The sequence below is a fragment of the Crocodylus siamensis genome, chromosome 1 (genome assembly GCF_052110815.1).
Source record: "Crocodylus siamensis isolate JL-2025a chromosome 1, ASM5211081v1, whole genome shotgun sequence".
NCBI classification, from domain to species: Eukaryota; Metazoa; Chordata; order Crocodylia; family Crocodylidae; genus Crocodylus; species Crocodylus siamensis.
The window spans coordinates 217,963,727-217,981,498 of record NC_143395.1 but is presented as its reverse complement, the minus strand read 5'-3'; the positions used below and the strand labels follow the sequence as shown (position 1 = coordinate 217,981,498).

The 17,772-nt window shown below is 45.3% G+C and overlaps 1 protein-coding gene across 1 annotated transcript; it reads right to left on the bottom strand.

Moving 5' to 3' along the window:
• Positions 1-3,564: 3,564 nt before the first annotated feature.
• On the bottom strand, positions 3,565-15,458 carry TEX55 (testis expressed 55). The gene is made up of 4 exons (XM_090056637.1): positions 10,889-15,458; positions 7,877-8,365; positions 7,374-7,436; positions 3,565-6,580 (listed from the first exon to the last, which is right to left on the bottom strand). Exons 1-4 carry the CDS (start codon positions 10,904-10,906, stop codon positions 6,497-6,499), a joined length of 654 nt encoding a protein of 217 aa, XP_089912763.1. The 5' UTR covers positions 10,907-15,458; the 3' UTR covers positions 3,565-6,496.
• Positions 15,459-17,772: the final 2,314 nt, after the last annotated feature.

Here is a 17,772-nt window from a genome sequence, read left to right as displayed (position 1 = left end):
GCCTGCTTCTCCCACGGCCGGTAGCTGACTAATAGCTGTAATGCATTGTTGCAGACTAAACTACATCGGAATGTAGTTTAGTTTGCAACAATGCTTACTCATTTAAACCCCCCAAAACTCTTGCACATGTACAGTGTAACACCATTAAGCCACACAAAGTGACATTTTTGCCTTGTGTATATGGTAATGGTATCACATATACAAGCACTCATAAACCCCTTGTTGCATTACAGATAATGCCTGCGATGAAGGTGGTATCAATTTGTGCCACTAGTTAGGAGTGGGCATCTGTTTACTTTGTGGAGTGAGAGCACAGGCAGCCTGGAGTTGCCTATGCTCCCCAGCTGCTGTTGGCAGGTGCTCTGAAGGTTTGAGGGGCCTGACCCTGTGCACCCCAGGAATTCCCATGCAGGTTTGGGCCCCTCAAGCCCTGGGTGAGCCTGCCAAGGTGCCACTGCTGACAGAAATGATGTGCTCCTGGAACCTCCAGGGCACATCTTGGTAAGCAGGGAAACCCTGACTTTCCCTGCTTACTGAGGCACACCCTGGAGATCCCAGGGGTGTGTCTCAGTAAGTGGAGAAAGCTAGATGGGCACTCCCAGGGCTTGAGGGGCTCAGTCTGGTGTGGGAATTCCTGTAGTGTGCAGGACTGGGACCATCAAGCCCTGAGAGAACGCACCGCCTGTTGTCCTGCAGCATCAACAGGTGGGACAACGGGTGACGTGTGTTTCACTCATGAAATGGATTGGATGTGCTGGAACACATCCTGGCACATCTGTTTTGTTTCATTTGGCAATGTCTGTTTCTAGCCTTTGTCCCATATAACTCAGCTGGAGAGTCATGAGGCTCGTGGTGTAGGCATACTGGTTGATCTCACTTTGGGTACTTTCTCAAGGGATGGTCTGGACATGGATAAGCTGGTTTGGGTCCTTCCTTGGAAACAGAGGAAATACAAGTCTGAACTAGATCCACAGGTTTCCGGTATGTCAATGACCCAGCCTGGTGAGTCTGGCTGTCAGTGGCTTTAAAAGGCATAAAAGAGGAAAGAATTGTTTCTTGATAAGCAGAGGCCAAAATCAAGACCCAAGAGGGTATGGCACAATGCCTGAGTCTAAGCAAGACCTTAAGGGATCTTTGTCAAAGGATCCTGCCCCAATGAAAGGACATGCTAATAGAGGCCTGACACCAGGAATGGCCGGGAGCAGGTGCTCTGGAGAACAGGTTAGTTCACTGTTACTGAGAGCCAGACCAGAGGGAAGTAAACAGGAGTCTAGACAGGCACTGCATGAGACTCAGTTATACATAGCACAATTGCTACAACTTAGCCATGGCATCCTGTGAGGCAGCTGGGTGAAGAGAATTAAAGTCCAGTTGGGCCAAAATGGCTCTTAGCCAAACATGACCAAGTATAGCTAGATATGTTGCAAAACAAAGAGCAAAAAAAAAGTTGACAAATTAGAAGCAGGTCTTGTACCTATGGTTTAGTTCCTTCCCAAGAGTGGCAGGGAATACAGCAGAGCTACTGAAGTGTCTCCCTTTGCTCACTGTTACATGCTGCAGTAAAGCTGTAGCCTCCTTGACCACAAGGGCTTAAGGAGACTGAAGAGTTTCTGGCAGAGACCTGTAGCCAGGAAGTCGTTCCAGATGTCATATTGTTGTGGAGATGTAGGGTGGTTTGTTGCTGATATTCCAGTTGAGATATATTGTACAGATGAGAGTCAAGCTGCAGTACCCAGCTCTAGTGATTGCCTTATTATAGTTAAAATGTAAATTCTCTTAACAAAATTGCCCATGTGCTTCCCAGTCTGCACTGTTCAGGCAGCACCATTCACTGGTTATGGTGAAAACTGGACTCTGGCCATGTTGCTTTTTCTCATGGCTCAGGGGGCGTCAAACACATATTTGCAAATTGTTCCAACTGTTTGTCTTTACCTTGGCAAACAAATATTTAAATGCTGCTTGGGGATACCTGGTTCCCTCGCATCTTTTCATCTTACCTCCCTTAGCAATAGCTGCTTCCAGGCCTGAAGTTGGTGCCAGAATGGAAGAGGACCGTTGCCAGCTGCATATGCTTGCCTGTCACTATTCAATTTCTGATGCATTTGTTGGAAGTCAAGCATAGTGAGCATCTGTGCAGCTATACTAGGCTCTGTGCCACAGGATCTGAACATCCCTCTTAATAAGCACGGTAAGTGAAGGCTGCAGAATGGGAGGGCAGGGAGGCACGTTTTGCCTTGAGGAGAAACTGTTGCTCTCAGCATTGTGGTAATCATGTGCAATAATCATGCCATTTTCATTGGGCTGAAATGATAATACACCCTCCCTGGCTTCTTGGGCACTGATGAGGGCTTCGTGAAATCTTGACCCAGTAGTGAGCTTGGATAGACGCTTAGGGACTGCCCATAATACTTTGAATAGAACGACAGGGCAGGTGAAACTTCACATTAGGATTTTGGTAACTAATCTGAAACTCGAGACAGATTTCTGGAGAATTTTTGTGGAGTGAGCCTTGGGCCAGGTTTCAAGTGAGTTCAGGGATTGGTTACAGTTCCAGGTTGATGACACGTGAAAATGTGGTTTGGCTTGCAAAGCTCTGAACAGACTCATTCCTATGTGTAGCTGGATTAATGTTTGATTTGGCTGAGGGCTTGCAGATAGATGGCTCTGAAAGGTAATGCTGCCCCTTCGTGGTGACATATGGAAAAGCAAAAGTTTCTCTTGAGAAAAGATGGGTCTTGCACTTTGCTCTGAGCACAGTACAGATAGGGTTCATTCTTCTTTACATCCACATTAAGATGAAGATACATAAGGAGACCAATGCATGCAAAGATCATCAACATGAGTTAGGAGAGAGCACTTTGTTCTGTTTTATTCTCCTTGGAAGCCAGTAGCATTCACACTCCACTCCAGAGAAAATACACAATGGATTTAGTTCAAACTTACCTGCATACTTAGATTTGACGTTAAGAGCAATATAACATAAATCTCAGCCTAAGCTTTCTTCTAAGCTTCGCTGTTCCAGGGTTTTCCCTGAAAGATCTTTCTGTCTCTACCCTGGGTTCCTTCTGTTTCAAATAGAGACCAGAATTTATCCATACCATGAGCTGAAGCAAAGAGGACTCCACTGGTATGACAGGGTGCTAGTATCTGACAGCAGGGTGATGCAGCAGACAGCCTGAGAACTCATTTTGGAACATGCTTACTTACCAAACACCTCCTTTTTTTTGGTTTTATTCTTGTGAACACTCATAGTAGAACACGTTCCCACCAAATGTCCTGAATCTGCAACACTGAGTCCCTCATAAGGCTAATCACATCTGTAAAAGTTAAAAGGCAGCACTCCAGTTTTGGCCCCTCAAGATTCACTACTCCCTAATTCAAGTTTTACACTGGCATAACTTCTTTAAAATCAACAGATTTACACCAGACTATACCTGGCATTATGCACTGGGGATTCAGATTCAGTGAGTCATTATTAAGCAGCAACATGTCATGCCGTATACAGCTGATCCCTTTATACATTCAACCCCATGTAAAAAGGACAACTAAGCAAGTGAGTGATCTTTGCAAAGGAACTTTAATCAGGCGACTTATAACACATTTATACACATGATTAAAAACTGTACTCAGATGAGCCTTTAATATTGTTGAGAAGCCTGGTCCATTTTAAGTTGGGTGCAGACATGTTGCTGATCTAAGCCATTTTGAGGCCAACGTGATAACTTCTGGTTACTCCCTACAGATTCTGCCCATGGGTGATTATCATCAGATAGCGACTGTGGAACACATGCTATTACCAGGTTATTTGCTGGCTGGACTGAACCTGTGAAAGTCAGTTAGTGAAACTCTTTGCTGTAAAGATGAAGCTCTTCCATGTGGAAGACAGAGTATTCTTCATGTCTAAGACTGCTGGAATAAACAATGACCATCCCAAGCCCTACCACCTTCAGCTGCATGGGCAAGGTGCCTGCCTTTGGTCTCACCATCTCTACTCCTTCTCCACTATATACACACAGCAACAGGACAGTACAAAAAAACCCTAAAAAACAAGGCACCCTGCCAAAAGTATGCATACCACTACATACACATAAAGAACAAAGATGAAAGAACAAATAGTATGAGACAGATGTTAGTCATGTTGCTCAGCGCACTCATGGAAGACACCCAGATGCTACAGGTATCAAATAAGGTACGGGAATGTATATAGGATAGCCTCAGAGAGTGAAATGTGACTCCATGCAGAGCCCTGAGAACAAGATGTTTGCTGTTTTGCCATTAAAAATAGGTATGCAGCTTATCTACAGGAAACAACGGCTCTCCAGTTTGGGCGCACATGTGGAAAGTGGACAACCACTCCAGAGTTAAGGCAGAAATTACATTTCCAATTTAAGCTCAGCTTGCGCCCTGTCTTCAAAGTTAGTACACCTAAATAGTAGCTCAGCCTCAAAAGTGGTTGGTTAGATCTGGGGTTGAGGTAGAACTTTTTTCAGCAAACCTGGAAGCAAATCAGACAAAGGAAAACACAGTAGCAGATCACACCATTTTTGGAGGCTTGCAGCTTCATTTTTGTAAAATGTAAGTCTCTAGCTCTTTTCCTTGCATAGGGTGAGCTGAACATATGGGCTGGTCACTAGAAAAATTGGTCAAAGAGGTAGAAAAGCCTTTTCCATCAAAAGGTTCCCAAATGACTTCCTCTATTTCTGTTGTTCATTCAATGCTCCCTAATCAAAGCCCTGTCCTCAGGCGGTCTGAGGTCTGGAGGAGCAGGAAAGAGGTTTGAACTCTAATTCTACTGTCCTCCAACAACCCCACTGCCAGCCATAAATGGCCAACTCTAGTCCTTCAAACATGAGGCACTTGACAGAGGTGGAAATGCATTTTTTGGCAAGACAGAAGCCTTCAACTTGAGGAATTTCTGAGATTGTAAGGGAGAAGCTTCCCTTACGTGCACTCCACAGAATGAGGGATGGGGACTGATAGCAGGAGATGATGTGGCCAGCACACCAAAAGGATATTTTATTCCAAGATTTTTAAAGACTGCAAGATTGAGTCTCTTCTTTTGCAGACCTCATAGGGTTTGTGGGAACCTATCTAGTTGCCTTCAGAATTGTTTAAAAAGAAAAAACCCCAAGGAAATCCTGCTTACAAAAGACACCCTTAAGGTAATTAAGGTTGCAGGCAAATACCAGTCATCTTAGGTCATGCTGCAATTCAAGAAGGTCAGAAATTAAAAACACAAAACAGTTAAGTGCTGAAAATGGAGGAAATTCAGTTATAGCTGTACTCCAGGGCACTCAAAAACCTCCTGATGCTGTTTCCTAGAAGCACCCTAAGCATGAATCAGAAACAAGTACTAACTTAACCTTCTTTGGCCAAGCTGCATTTGCTTACTGACCCACAAAGCTAAACTACCTCACCTGACCCTACAGTAATACCACTGTGGCTGCTGCTACTGATGTAATACCTTTCCTAGGAGATTTTTTTTTTCATACATTTTGATTAAAGACCAGAGTTGAAACGATTACGCTTCTTGTTTTGCTATGGGCCCCAGACTCTTCAGGCAACGTGTACATGGGCCTGGTCTCATGTTGGAAAGTGCTGACAGCAACTACTGCTCTGAATGCCCCTATAGAGCAGCTCTGCCATGAGTATGCAAAGCACACTCTGGGAAAGAGTTGAAGCAGATTGTGAATGCTTAGATAATGATAATTTGAGTTATGTGTTTATGAAGTGTGCTTTAACTCTGAATTTTCAGGGTTTTGAACACTCATTTTTTAATTCAGCTGTAGCAGTCTTGCACAGCTACAGGCTCAGAAGCCATAGATATGCTCCTGCAAGCTTAACATTCCCTTACAGTTGTCTTTATAGCAATTGTACATGCTGCAACAGTGCAGTACAGAAGGCGAGAGTGATCTTAAGTCACCAGGGATGGCAGAGAGTCAGATGGAGAAGAGGGGGCTCTTGGTGAGAGAGACACAGAGATGGCTCCTCCTAGTGTGGAGTTCCAAGCTGTTTTAAAAGCAAATGACTACATGATAGTTTGTGACAGGTCACCTACCAAAGCAGACCAGAAAAGGCAGGGATGTGTTGAGGTGTCTGAGGGCTGCTTTGAACTTATGTGCATAAAGCCCAGAAGCTGTGCAGTTTATGTTGGGTCAGGGGGTTTGCATGTACAGAAATGCAGAGGTGATATGAGTCCTAGCTGTGGGATGTGTACACTGGTATATGATGTGTGGTAGATGTGGCAGGAAATGTCCAGGGGGGTGTACACTGACATGTTGGGTAAGTCTGTGTATCTATAATGATGTGCAGTAATATAGTTTACACGCAGCTGGAAGCCCAGCACCCAGCATAAAACCAGAAAGTATAAATATCCTCAGGCCTTTTCAAACTTATATCCACACAGTGTGAGCGCACAGTGCTGGCTGAAGGCCAAAGCTGACACTTATCTTGGCAGGGCCAGAAGCCACAAGGAGTGCTTCCTGCTCTGTAGGTGTCACAGTATTATGTCTAGATCTGGCTCTTCCTCCTTTTCCTCCCCAGAGTCTCCCAGCTGTTGGGCATTCATCATGGACTGTATCTAGGCAGGAGCAGAAAGACAAAGGTCAGTTTGGTGCCACACAGTACCCTAGCAATGGAGCCTGAAGCAGGCCCCAGGATCCCTCTTGCCAGCTCTGTAGACTGAGACACAGGGCAAGGCATGGCTCCCTTGAAAGCAGAAGAGGGCTTTGTAACTAGCTGACGGAAGGATAGCCAAGGAATCCTTTCTCCTCTTCTGTCTTTACCCTAATCCCTTCACATCTCCTATGATCCACCCACCTTCCCTTCCACTTTCAAATTACTCTAGGTCAGTTGTTTTCAACCATTTTCAGTTGCGGACCCCTAAAAAAGTTCAAATGGAGGTGCAGACCCCTTTGAATTGTAAGTGTGGGTATTCACATACTTTTGATTGATCATAGTCAGTTTTCATAGACCCCTTAGGCAGTCTGTGGACTCCAAGTTGAAAACCATTGCTCTAGCTCCACGTGCATTTCTTTCCCTGGATTTTAGAACTTCCTAGTGTAGGGCAGAGGGGATCCAGGTGGGTAACGAGAAGAGACACGGAAACAGCCCTTAATGTCTACCTATACCCTTCCCTCACCATCCATCCCACACTGTTACCCAGGGACCGACTACCTCACTCTTCTCTGCTCTTTCCATCCTTTCCACACATCATGCCCACCACTCCATGCTTATGTTTGTCATGTCTTTTCCTGTTAGAACACTTTTTCCCTCAGCACTCTCTTCCCCTGCCATATGCCTCTCTTTGCACATGTTAGCCAGGCTGGGATTGTCGCCAAAGTCTCTGTGTGCTCTCAACAAAATTATCCTACCTGCAGCAACATGAACTGCAAAGGCTCATCAGGCTTCTTGTACACCAGGTTTTCAGTGATCTCCTGAGAGAGAGATTAAAAAAAAAAAAAAAGAGAGAGCATGGTTTTGAGTTTCTCTATTCTGGCTAGGTAACAGGTACAAGGATATGGACTGCTTTATTGTAGGCAGCAATGCTGTCTTTTTGCAGATATGATTACCGAGAGCATGGTGGAAGAAAAAAAATGTAGTATTAGAACAGGAGATTGGGAACTGAAGAACAGAGAGCCTAAGCACCAGCTGCAATAAAACACTTGGATGCCCAAATTCTGCCTCCTTTAGCCACTGGAGATTATCACCCTTCTCATTCCCATGGTCTTTCCTTGAGGGAGTACAAGGCAAGGAATGGAGAGGGTACCTGGGGAAACAGCTGACTTAATGTTAAGCTTGCAACTTTGCAACTTAATGTTAGGCTAAGAGCCCCAAGAAAATACCTGTAACGAGGAGATGGAAAAGGAAAGTTCACCTGGAATATCTGTAGAATATTATGTTTCTCCATGTACATAAGGGAGACCTCAAAGGGGTCTTCATACACCATAGGCTGTTCAATCTCAGGAAATTCATGACCTAATGCTTTCAATTCAGCCCCGCCTGCCTGGTCCATGGATGCTCTTAGTATAGCTCTAGGGGACTTGTCCATGGAAGCTTGTGGCATGTTTCCAGACTTGTCCACAGATGCAGTGGCAGCAGGGGACTGGTCTATGGACCCTCGTGTTTCAGCTACAGAGGAATCGTCCATGGATCGTTGTGCTTCAGCCACAGGAAGCTGTTCTACAGATGCTGGCAACTCTACTACACGGGGTTGTTCCACAGATGCAGGCGTTTCAACCTCTGGGGATGGTTTCACAGATAATGGAAATTCAACTATGGGAGATGGGTCCTCATCTGATGTATCCGTAACAATAGGCTCGGCAGGCTCTTGCACCTCAGTCACCTGGACATCTTCAAGCTCTGGCTATGACATTTAACAAATACAAGTAAAGGAGGTTTTAAATACACTGAACTGTGCATTACATACATCATCACTACTGAACTCTTTAACAGCTGCCCTTGGATTAGGGTTCCTTTGTACATAGGGCTCCAACAGCCAGGAGTATTCTTCCCTACAGCAGATTCTGACATGAGGGCTGGGACCTGACTGGGTCTCACCCATTCCTTTGTCAAATGACTAAGCAGGGAAATATGTTTCCTGTTCTTCATTTGCTAGGTTAGGGGTATCAAACTCATCCAACCCGTGTCCTGGAGTGGCTGGAATGGGTGCCCGGCACAGCCGGGTCCTGCTCTTGTTGCTCCAGGGCTGTGCTGTATTGCCCTAAAGCCGCTGCCGCCATGGGACTGTGCTGCATGATCCCAAGCCCTGCCCCGAGGTGTTATATGACCCCAGCGTGGCATGCGGCTGCTCTGGGGCCGTGCTGAACATAGCAGCCACACTGCTGCTCCAGGATATAACTTGAAGCAGGCACCACGTGTGGTGTTGTCTGGCACATCCTGCATGCTGCTTGTGGATCACTGAGTCCCATGGGCAGCACTGAGGGCCAGATGATATGGCTCCAGAACCTGGATCTGGCATGTGGACCGTAACTTTGACTCCCCTGTGCTAGGTGGTATCCTGGCCCCAGGACATCAGTGAAGACACTCTCACTTGATTTCAGCAAGGCCCAAATTTCATCCTTTCCTCTTCTTCCTGAGAAGGAAGGTCCTGCCACCTATCCTCATCAATTCACTGTTTTCAGAAGGGCATCACAAACTTGCCTCACTCTGAAGGGAGGAAAGTGAGAGAGGCAAAGAACAGAGCTTTGACCTGACATCACCAGGATCAACTCCTTCCTTCTGAAACTGTTTGCCAGGTTTGCAGTTGAACACGTAGATCTTGTATTGTCCTCTTTGGTCACCTCCAAACTCACCAATGACTTCTCTATCTACTGGAAGATGGTTATCCTCATATCAAAGGACTGCAGGAGACACCTACCAAAGGGTGTGGAATTTGAAAATCCTATACCATGTACTTATTTGGAAAGAGGAACATCCCAGAGAAGAAACTGGCACACAAATGGGATGCAGAAGGGCAGTGGTCCTTTTTCATGGAGAGGCAAGGGTGGCTTTTTGATATCTTTTATTGGACCAACTATACAGAAAGAGAAAAAAAAAAAAAAGAACACTGGGCCCCCTGTACAGTTGGCCCAACAAAAGATACCATGGAAATCCTCTGCCTCTCCTAAGCTTCCTGAACCAGTATGGCTACAGCACCACCCCTGTCCTTTCCATCAAGGGCTGCACTGTGGGGACAGACAAGGTTGCCTCAGTTGCAGAGTGGGGCAAAACTAAGTACAGAGATGAGCAACTTCCCTGACTCTCCACCCAAGTCACCACACTAAGCTATGCTGCTCCAGTGCCAAAGGTGTCACTGCCCTGCCTGGCTGTGCAGTGTGACTTTATACTTGGGGCTGTATCTGACACGCATGGGCAGCAACAAAATACCAACAGTCATGAGAATAATGACAATAATCACCCCATTAATAATGCCGGTCGCTGCATTATTTATCATAATCTCATTTTAATTATTTTATGTATTATTACCCTATGCTAACATGAATAGTAATAGCAAGAATAGTAACAATATTAATAATCAGAGCAATAAGGGCAACAGTGATGATAATGATAACAATACCAACAGTAACTATTATATAAATGTAGAAAAATATAACAATGTATTATGTAGTAATGATGCTAATGATAACAATAATAATTGCCATATAAGATGATAATAATAATGATTATGGCATTATTAAATATTATATTACAAAACACATACTACATAGCATACAGGGTGTTTATAAAGTCTTTGTGCAACTGGAAACTTTAATAAACTTTGGATATACACATGATAGAAACAAACTGTAAATGGCAACCAAAAGCATCATTCATTAAGTTTTGACACAGTACAGCTCAAAGTTCTAGACGTCAACATAACTGCCGGCTTTCATGACACATCATTGCTCAACCCTATTTTCCACCTTGGACTGCAGAAAACACGTAGCCTGTAGCAAACATATTCCAGGTGCTGGTGTGCAATGTCATGACCCGCACATGCGATCCTGCCCCTCTGTGCAGCTTACGCGGTGCCAAAAAACTGTAATGAATAATGCTTCCAGTCGTCGCTGCCAGTTTGCTTCTATCATAGGTGTATGTGCAAAGTTACTGAAGTTTCTAGTTGCATGAGGGCTTGATAAACACCCCCCGTAATGTGTGCGATATTGAATAATAAAATACAGCATGTAATTAAGGATGCGAGAATAACGACAAAGATGGTCATAATCATTACAATAATGCTCATAATTTTAAAAATTGTGGTTACGTTCATTATAATTATTCTAATTAGAATCATAATACTGCAGCAACACCCCACACGGGTTACATCTCCCAGGCCAGGCAGCGGGTGGGGGTGGGGAAGCTAGGCCCGCTCCTCCCCGGGTCTTACCTGTGCCGGCCCTTCCATGCTGGAGCAGGAACGCGTTCCGCCTCCCACCTGCCGCAGGCTTTTATGACTCTCGGCGAGCCCCGTAGCCGCCAGCTAGCGACGGTCGCCATGGGGACGCACGCCTCCACGATGCCCCGCCCCCTGGTCAGCCGGGGACTGTGGAGGTGAGTGTCTAGGGAGAAACACAGGCAAGTCACCTGACAGCCCCGCGCGTTACCTCAGCGGCCATTTTGGAACCGGGCGGAAGGTGCTCGAACACGGCGGCCATGTGGGTGGTGCAAGGGGCTGACGAGCAGGTCCCTGCCACGTGCTGCCCGGTTTGGGGCAGAGCATCCCCTTCTGCTCCGCAGCGGGGCCGCCGGCTGAGGCCGGAGCCTGGCTGAAAATCAAGCTCCCAGCATGGCAGGCAGCAGCCTGCTGGGCTCTGAGGGCGGCTATAGACGAGCAGGGAGCCACTGCAAAGCGCTGTAATTACAGCGCAATTGCTGGAGCATGGTATAAATGCCCTGAGAGAGAGAGAGACGGAAAAATGTATACTGTGTTTCAAGGCTGGCCAGTCAGACCTTGACTTCACTTTCATATGGTAGGTTTGGCTGAGATGGCTGCCCTGAGACCTGTGACTCCTGGGTGCTACAATAGTGGCATTCACTGGCACTACGTAGGAGCAGCAATATGTAGCGGATCAGAGGCAGATGCGTTTTCATCCGAACTGGGCACGAGCAAGGATGTGTCATCGCCCCAGCTCTGTTCTCCGTTTTTCTGACAGTCGTCTTGGTTCTCCTTAAGTACCGCCTTCCTTCTGGCATTGAGCAAGATCACTGAACAGATGGAGGTCTCTTCAGTCTGGGATGTTTTCACTCAAAGACCAAAACACTCAAAACAACCATCCTTGATCTTCAATACATAGATGTCTGCACCATCCTTGCACACAGAGGACAACCTCCAGACTGCTCTGGATTTTTTTGGAGAAGCCTACCAAACTTGGGGCCTCTCTCTCAACACTGAGAAAATGAAAGAGTGGTATCAGCCTTCCTCAGGCCATGAATGTGACCCCCCCTTTCCAAATTACCATTGAGGGAAAGACCCAGGAGCTAGTTGAGCACTTCGACCTTGATAGCTACCGTTCTCAGAGAGTGAACATTGATGAAAAGATCCAGCACAGGATCTGGTGTGCAAGTGCCTCCTTTGGGAAATTGCTTAGGCATGTCTTCATTCATCACAACCTCCGGAAAGACAGTCATCATTCCCACTGTCCTCTATAGATGCGCAACCTGGGTGACTTACTGTTGTCATCTCAAGAGCCTGGAGAGATATCACCAACAATGTCCCCGGAAAATCCTCCATATCAAATGGGAAGATCATTGTACAAATGCTAGCATCTGTGCTGAAGCCAGTGTTACCAGCATTGAGTCAGTGATCCTCAAGCGCCAACTTGCTGGACTGGACATTGTATGTAGATGCCTAATTCACAGTTCCCAAAACAAGTGCTCTACTCCCAGCTTAGTAATGGCCTGAGATCTTGTGGTCAGAGGAAATGCTATAAGGACACACTGGAGGCATACTTCAAGAAAATGAATGCCAACGTCAAGACTTGGGAGGAGCTGTCTGCTAACCAACTCCAGTGGTACAGCAACCTCAACCAAGCATCGTGAGGTAATGCGTCTAGCCCTCAAAGCAGTGGAGGAAAGAAAAGAGAAGTCCTGGCCTGTCCTCCCCTGTGCATAGACCTGCAACTTCTGCGGATGTCTGTGGCTCAAAGACTGGACTCTTAAATCACCTCGAGACCCATCAGTGGAACATCCTCTAACTGAAGGATTGCTGCTGTTGATGACACCGATGTACGCTGGCACTGCATCTGCTACACCTCCCTCTCAGGGGGCGCAAATACAGTCTATGCCATGATGTATCAGGGATCAATGGCCTTGGGGCTTCTCCCTTGTTTGGGCTTCCTGGGGTTTGAGGGTGATTTAGGTAGTGCCTATATACTTCACCTGTTCAGAGTCCCATTAAGTTCCATTAATTCTACGTGTCTAGACCTCTTGCCTCCTTTCTCACAATATATCCAAATGTTTCAGTGTTATTCCTCCCTCTCCTGCCAATAACTGTATTGCAGCTGCTGCTGGGATAAATACCCTGTGAAACATTAACTAGGAGAGTTCTACTGTGATCCACTGCCTGAAGAATGAATACGTTAAATTCCACTCTGTTTTGTCTGTGTCAACACAGAATGACTCCTCTGACTTTGGTGGCTTGCTCCAGCTTCCCATTGTTGTGTCCAAAGCAGAACTTGGCTCACTGTCTTTGCTGTGAGTCGTCCTCTAGATAGTTTTTATTTCATTTTGGATGCTAGAGGGCAAACCAAAGACAAAATAGTGCACAGAGCATGGAAATGGTAGAATTGAGTCCTAAAAGATTGATCGATTGCTTTAATCTATCTTCCTATAATAGTACCTGTCATGCTAGCATCTGCATATCTCTCAGTGGTAAAAAATGGCAGGAATATTCTTTCCCTTCCTCGCTAGCAAGAAAAACTGTGAGTTTCTTTTTAAAAAAAATTCTTATCGAGTTGGGAGTGTTGGAGTGAGTGACAATTCTGCTGCAGGATAACTAGGGAGAGGAGCTAAAGTTTGCATTTAGCTTTGAATACAGTGAAATTTAGTGGCCATTCTTACTCCATGTAGTAGTCTATTCTCAGTCTAAGGTCTCTCAAGTGTCAATCTTCCCCATATCATAATCTTCATTTGTCAACAGTTTCACTGTTTCATACTCAGCTCCTGCCCTGAAAAACTTGTACAAAGGACAAGTTAGTTAATGCTCGTCTTTCAAGCTGACTTTTACCCTTATTATTTGCAAGTCTTGCAGTGGACCTTGACAAGGGAGTTGAAGACCCAGAAAGTAGGAGCCCTTATAAATCAAAAAAGAGAAGCGTTTCATGAGCGTGGCAGTGTGGAACAGGCATAAAGATGCTGGTAAAGGAAGAAGGCCAATGAGGCTGGCTAGCATCAGCAGTACAGTGGAACAGATGGGTGTAAAGTGAGAAGGGGTGTGTGTGTACTCTTACATGGGGAAGACATGTCCTTTCCCTCCTCTCCTCCCCTGCTATACAAATCCTGACAGTTGGCGCATTGTGCTCTGGACTCCTCAGAAGACACAAATAAACAGATTGCCAGTTTCCCCCAAAGAGCAGATGAAAGGAACTGAGATAAAAGCTGTGCTGTGTTACCACAGTAACTGGCTTTCTGAAGTAGTTCAGTTCATACTTCAGCATGACAGAGCCAAACAGCAGGAGTGTCTAGGGTAGCCATTGGGCAGGAGAGTGGGAGAGGCCCAGGGCTTAAAAAACATGGTAAGCTAGAAGACATGGGTTAGGTTCTGTTCCATTCAGGTTGTAACTGGCTTTCACATGATCAGGCTGACCTTTAAACTTAGAAAGGGTGTGGGTTTTTTCAGAATACTGTGGCCCATCTTAATAACATAGACCCACCAGCCTAGAGCACTAGGCTCCAAACTCACATACAGCTACTCCTTGCTTAACATCGTAGTTATGTTCTTGAAAAATGCGATTTTAGGTGAAACGATGTTAAGCGAATCCAATTATGACATAGTAGTTACCTACTAGTAGGCGGCGGCCAAACAACGTTATAACCAAACATTGCATGACTTTAAACGAACATGTTCCTTAATAGATCAGTGATGTAATAACAAAGCAATGTTAACCGGGATGACGTTAAGTGAGGAGTACTTGTATTCTGGTATTCTTGGTCCTCATGTTCAAAGACCTTCCCAGGGGAGACTGGCTGATACTGTGTGAGAGGGTCCTCAAACTGTACCATCATGACATCCTGTGATAGCCATGTTCTACTGAGATAAGGTCACTGTCATGCGTAATGCATGTGTCACCACTGTGTCATAATTGGATTCGCTTAACACCGTTTCACCTGAAGTCGCATTTTTCAAGAACATAACTAGGACGTTAAGCAAGGATAGAGTGTTTTCAGTGACTGTCTTGTGAGTCTGGGAGACATTTCTGGAAGAGTGTTGCATCTTCCCAACCTCAAAGCAAAAGCAAATGTCTTCAGCTGAGCCTCCTCACACAAACCTACCACATACTTACAAGCCAACCCATGGAACAAGTGGAAGACCTGGAAAACACACTGCTTGTGTTCACTTGGGTAGTCATGGGATTTTCAGTCAGGTCCAAGGGTATTAGGAACCAGCTTGTATTGTATTTCAGTCGGGTTGTGGTGCCTGACTTTTTCAGTCTTCTTTGAAAACCCCATCCTTGAATACTCTGGTGGAGGGTATAAAAGTACCTTGATGTGGAAGTGGACAGGTAGGTCTTAAAATCAAAGCTCTCATTTTTGCTATGTGGCTGTTAAACATTCCTCTATGCTTTCATTATATTTTCAAGTTAAGCTTCTAACTTGTTTGGTTGCAAAGAAAACTTGCTAAACATGACCTGCTGGTACACTGCAGAGGAAGAAAGATGGCCCGAAACTGCGGTGCTGTGAGTGGTGTGAAATGTTCCTCTTCCATAAATTGGGACATTCCCTCTGAAACCTATTGTGAACAATGTGGGTATCCTTATTGTTAGCTGCTGCTTTGATTTATTTTGTTGTAAAGGTGAAGATGTAATTTCCCTGTCACACAATAGGGGCAGCATCTGCTATAAAGTAGTGTTCATTTTAGTCCAAGTACATATTTATTCTGGCTTTACAGGCAACGTGGGCAAGTGTTAGAGGTTAAAAGTTTTGTTTCTTCCCCAGGATGACTTCTCATGGAGATTGGTGTTTGGCTCCAGTCTCCCCACGCCACCCTCATCTTATGCTGCACTGAACAGGTCAGTACTGCCTTGGCAGGCTCAAGCAGCCCTGCTGTGGTATTTTTTGAGCACCATGTTGTGTTTTCAGCATCTCCCTTCCCCTGGACCTCATTGGTAAACAGCAGATCTCTTCATTTGCAACATCATGTCTGCTGCTGGGATCTGGCTGCTGGGCCTAGAGACCTGGGATTCTGTACAAGGAAGTAAGATGAATGACTCCATTAAATATACATCACCACTCTGTTTACTCTTTCAAAGGAATAGATTACAAAAAAGCAGAAAATGCATTTTAAATACATTAACATTCTAAGTAAAATAATGCCTTCCATACAATGCTCACGTCACATAAATCACGCGGCCTCATCTGCCCAGGCGCACCGAAAGCAAAAATGCATTATTATATTATTATTTATATCACGCCATATGCTAGGCCTGGAACTTAAACATTTTGTGATAAATAAGAAAACACCAGCTGCAGCTCAGCAACGTATTCTTTTATTGGGAGTCATGGTGTTACCACAGCCATCATTCCTGCTGTTGAGTTAAAACTGAAATAGATTGTCAGAGAAATAAGATAACCATTAGAGATTCAGTCTCTCTCCCTTGGGGACACTTCTTCTGCAGCTGCACCAGAGACCAGATGCTGGTTTTGTCCTGTCTGTGTAGTAAGTCACTGCTAGCATTTGTTCTCCACGTTATTACGCACATGTCGTTTGAGAGAGCTGGCTGCGCTGTTCGTTGTAAATAATGCTGGTTACCAATGGAGCCTCTTTTTCATTATCAAATGATGCCCAACTCGCTCCTGACTTGCACTGTTAGTACTTGTTCTTTGCAAGTATTCAGGGACTATTTTCATATCCTGTGCATGTTGAATATTTCTTATTTATTCTAGTTTGGTGTTTGATGGGATGTGTAAATTCCACATACCGTAAGTGCCCATTCCAAATTCCTTTGGAAAATGTTGATATTGATAATAATTTTAATTTAAAAAGCAGGTTGAATTGCTTATGGCCACACAATCTTAAATTAAGCCTGGAAACACACTTAGCCTGGGGCATCAAACAGCTCCAGGTGGCCACAGTTCCATCCCCTCTTGCATACAGTACTGGAGAAAAAAAGAGCAACTGTGCAGCATGTCCAGATGGTTAAGCAAGACTTTCCTCACTGACCTTATGGAGCCTTTAAGTGGAAAGGCATTTAGAATGGTCTGTCCTGGGATAGGACAGACCTATATTCAAGTCCACATTTTGCCAGAGCCTTCCTAAGTGACCAAATCACTTAGGAAATGCCTACTCTGATACTTAGGCACAACTGTGAGGTTGCCCCTCAACCAGCCTAGGTCACCTTCCTCATCTGTATTGCTCCTTGGAGCCTTCACCAAAATCATATACACTGGGCTGAGATAAACACCAGCAGTGGTTTGTCCCAGGCCAGGTATTTCTGAGCGTTTTCCTACCGACTGGTGCCTGCAGGCATGCTCCAAATCCAGAACTCTATCCTGGGAATCCCATCATAGTTGTTCGCCAGACCTTGGACTCTGCTGTGGTCAAAAGCAACTTCTGGGGATGACCCTGGAGTGGTTTCACCAGTGTACTGGCATTAGAAGTGGGTATGCTCAGAAACAGCCTGGTGGGAACATGCTGCCAATACAGTGTAGACAAACCTAATATGCTCAAGATCCTCTTGCAGTGTGGACGGTGGGTAGGTGTGGGCTTAGGGATGACCCTGACTATCAGTGCAGGGAGAGCCTCTGTCTCTGTTCCCCTTACATCCAATGGAGATAAGAGCACTGCCTACTAACCAGGTGTGGGGAAGATTGAAACTGGGTGTTAAAACTTGGGAGGTGTGTGGATACTGCAGTGCCGGTGTCCTATGAGTTCTCTAAGTCAAAGACTCCTACAGTTGGGGTAGAGGCGATGTGACCTCAGGGATCATTAGTCCAATCGCTTGTTCCTAACCCATCCCTAGACAGACACCCACCCAGTCTCTTCTTGAAACTCCAACAAAGGAGATCCCATCCTTCCTCTTTCTTCTTTTCTTTCTTTCATATGGCTTTAGGAGC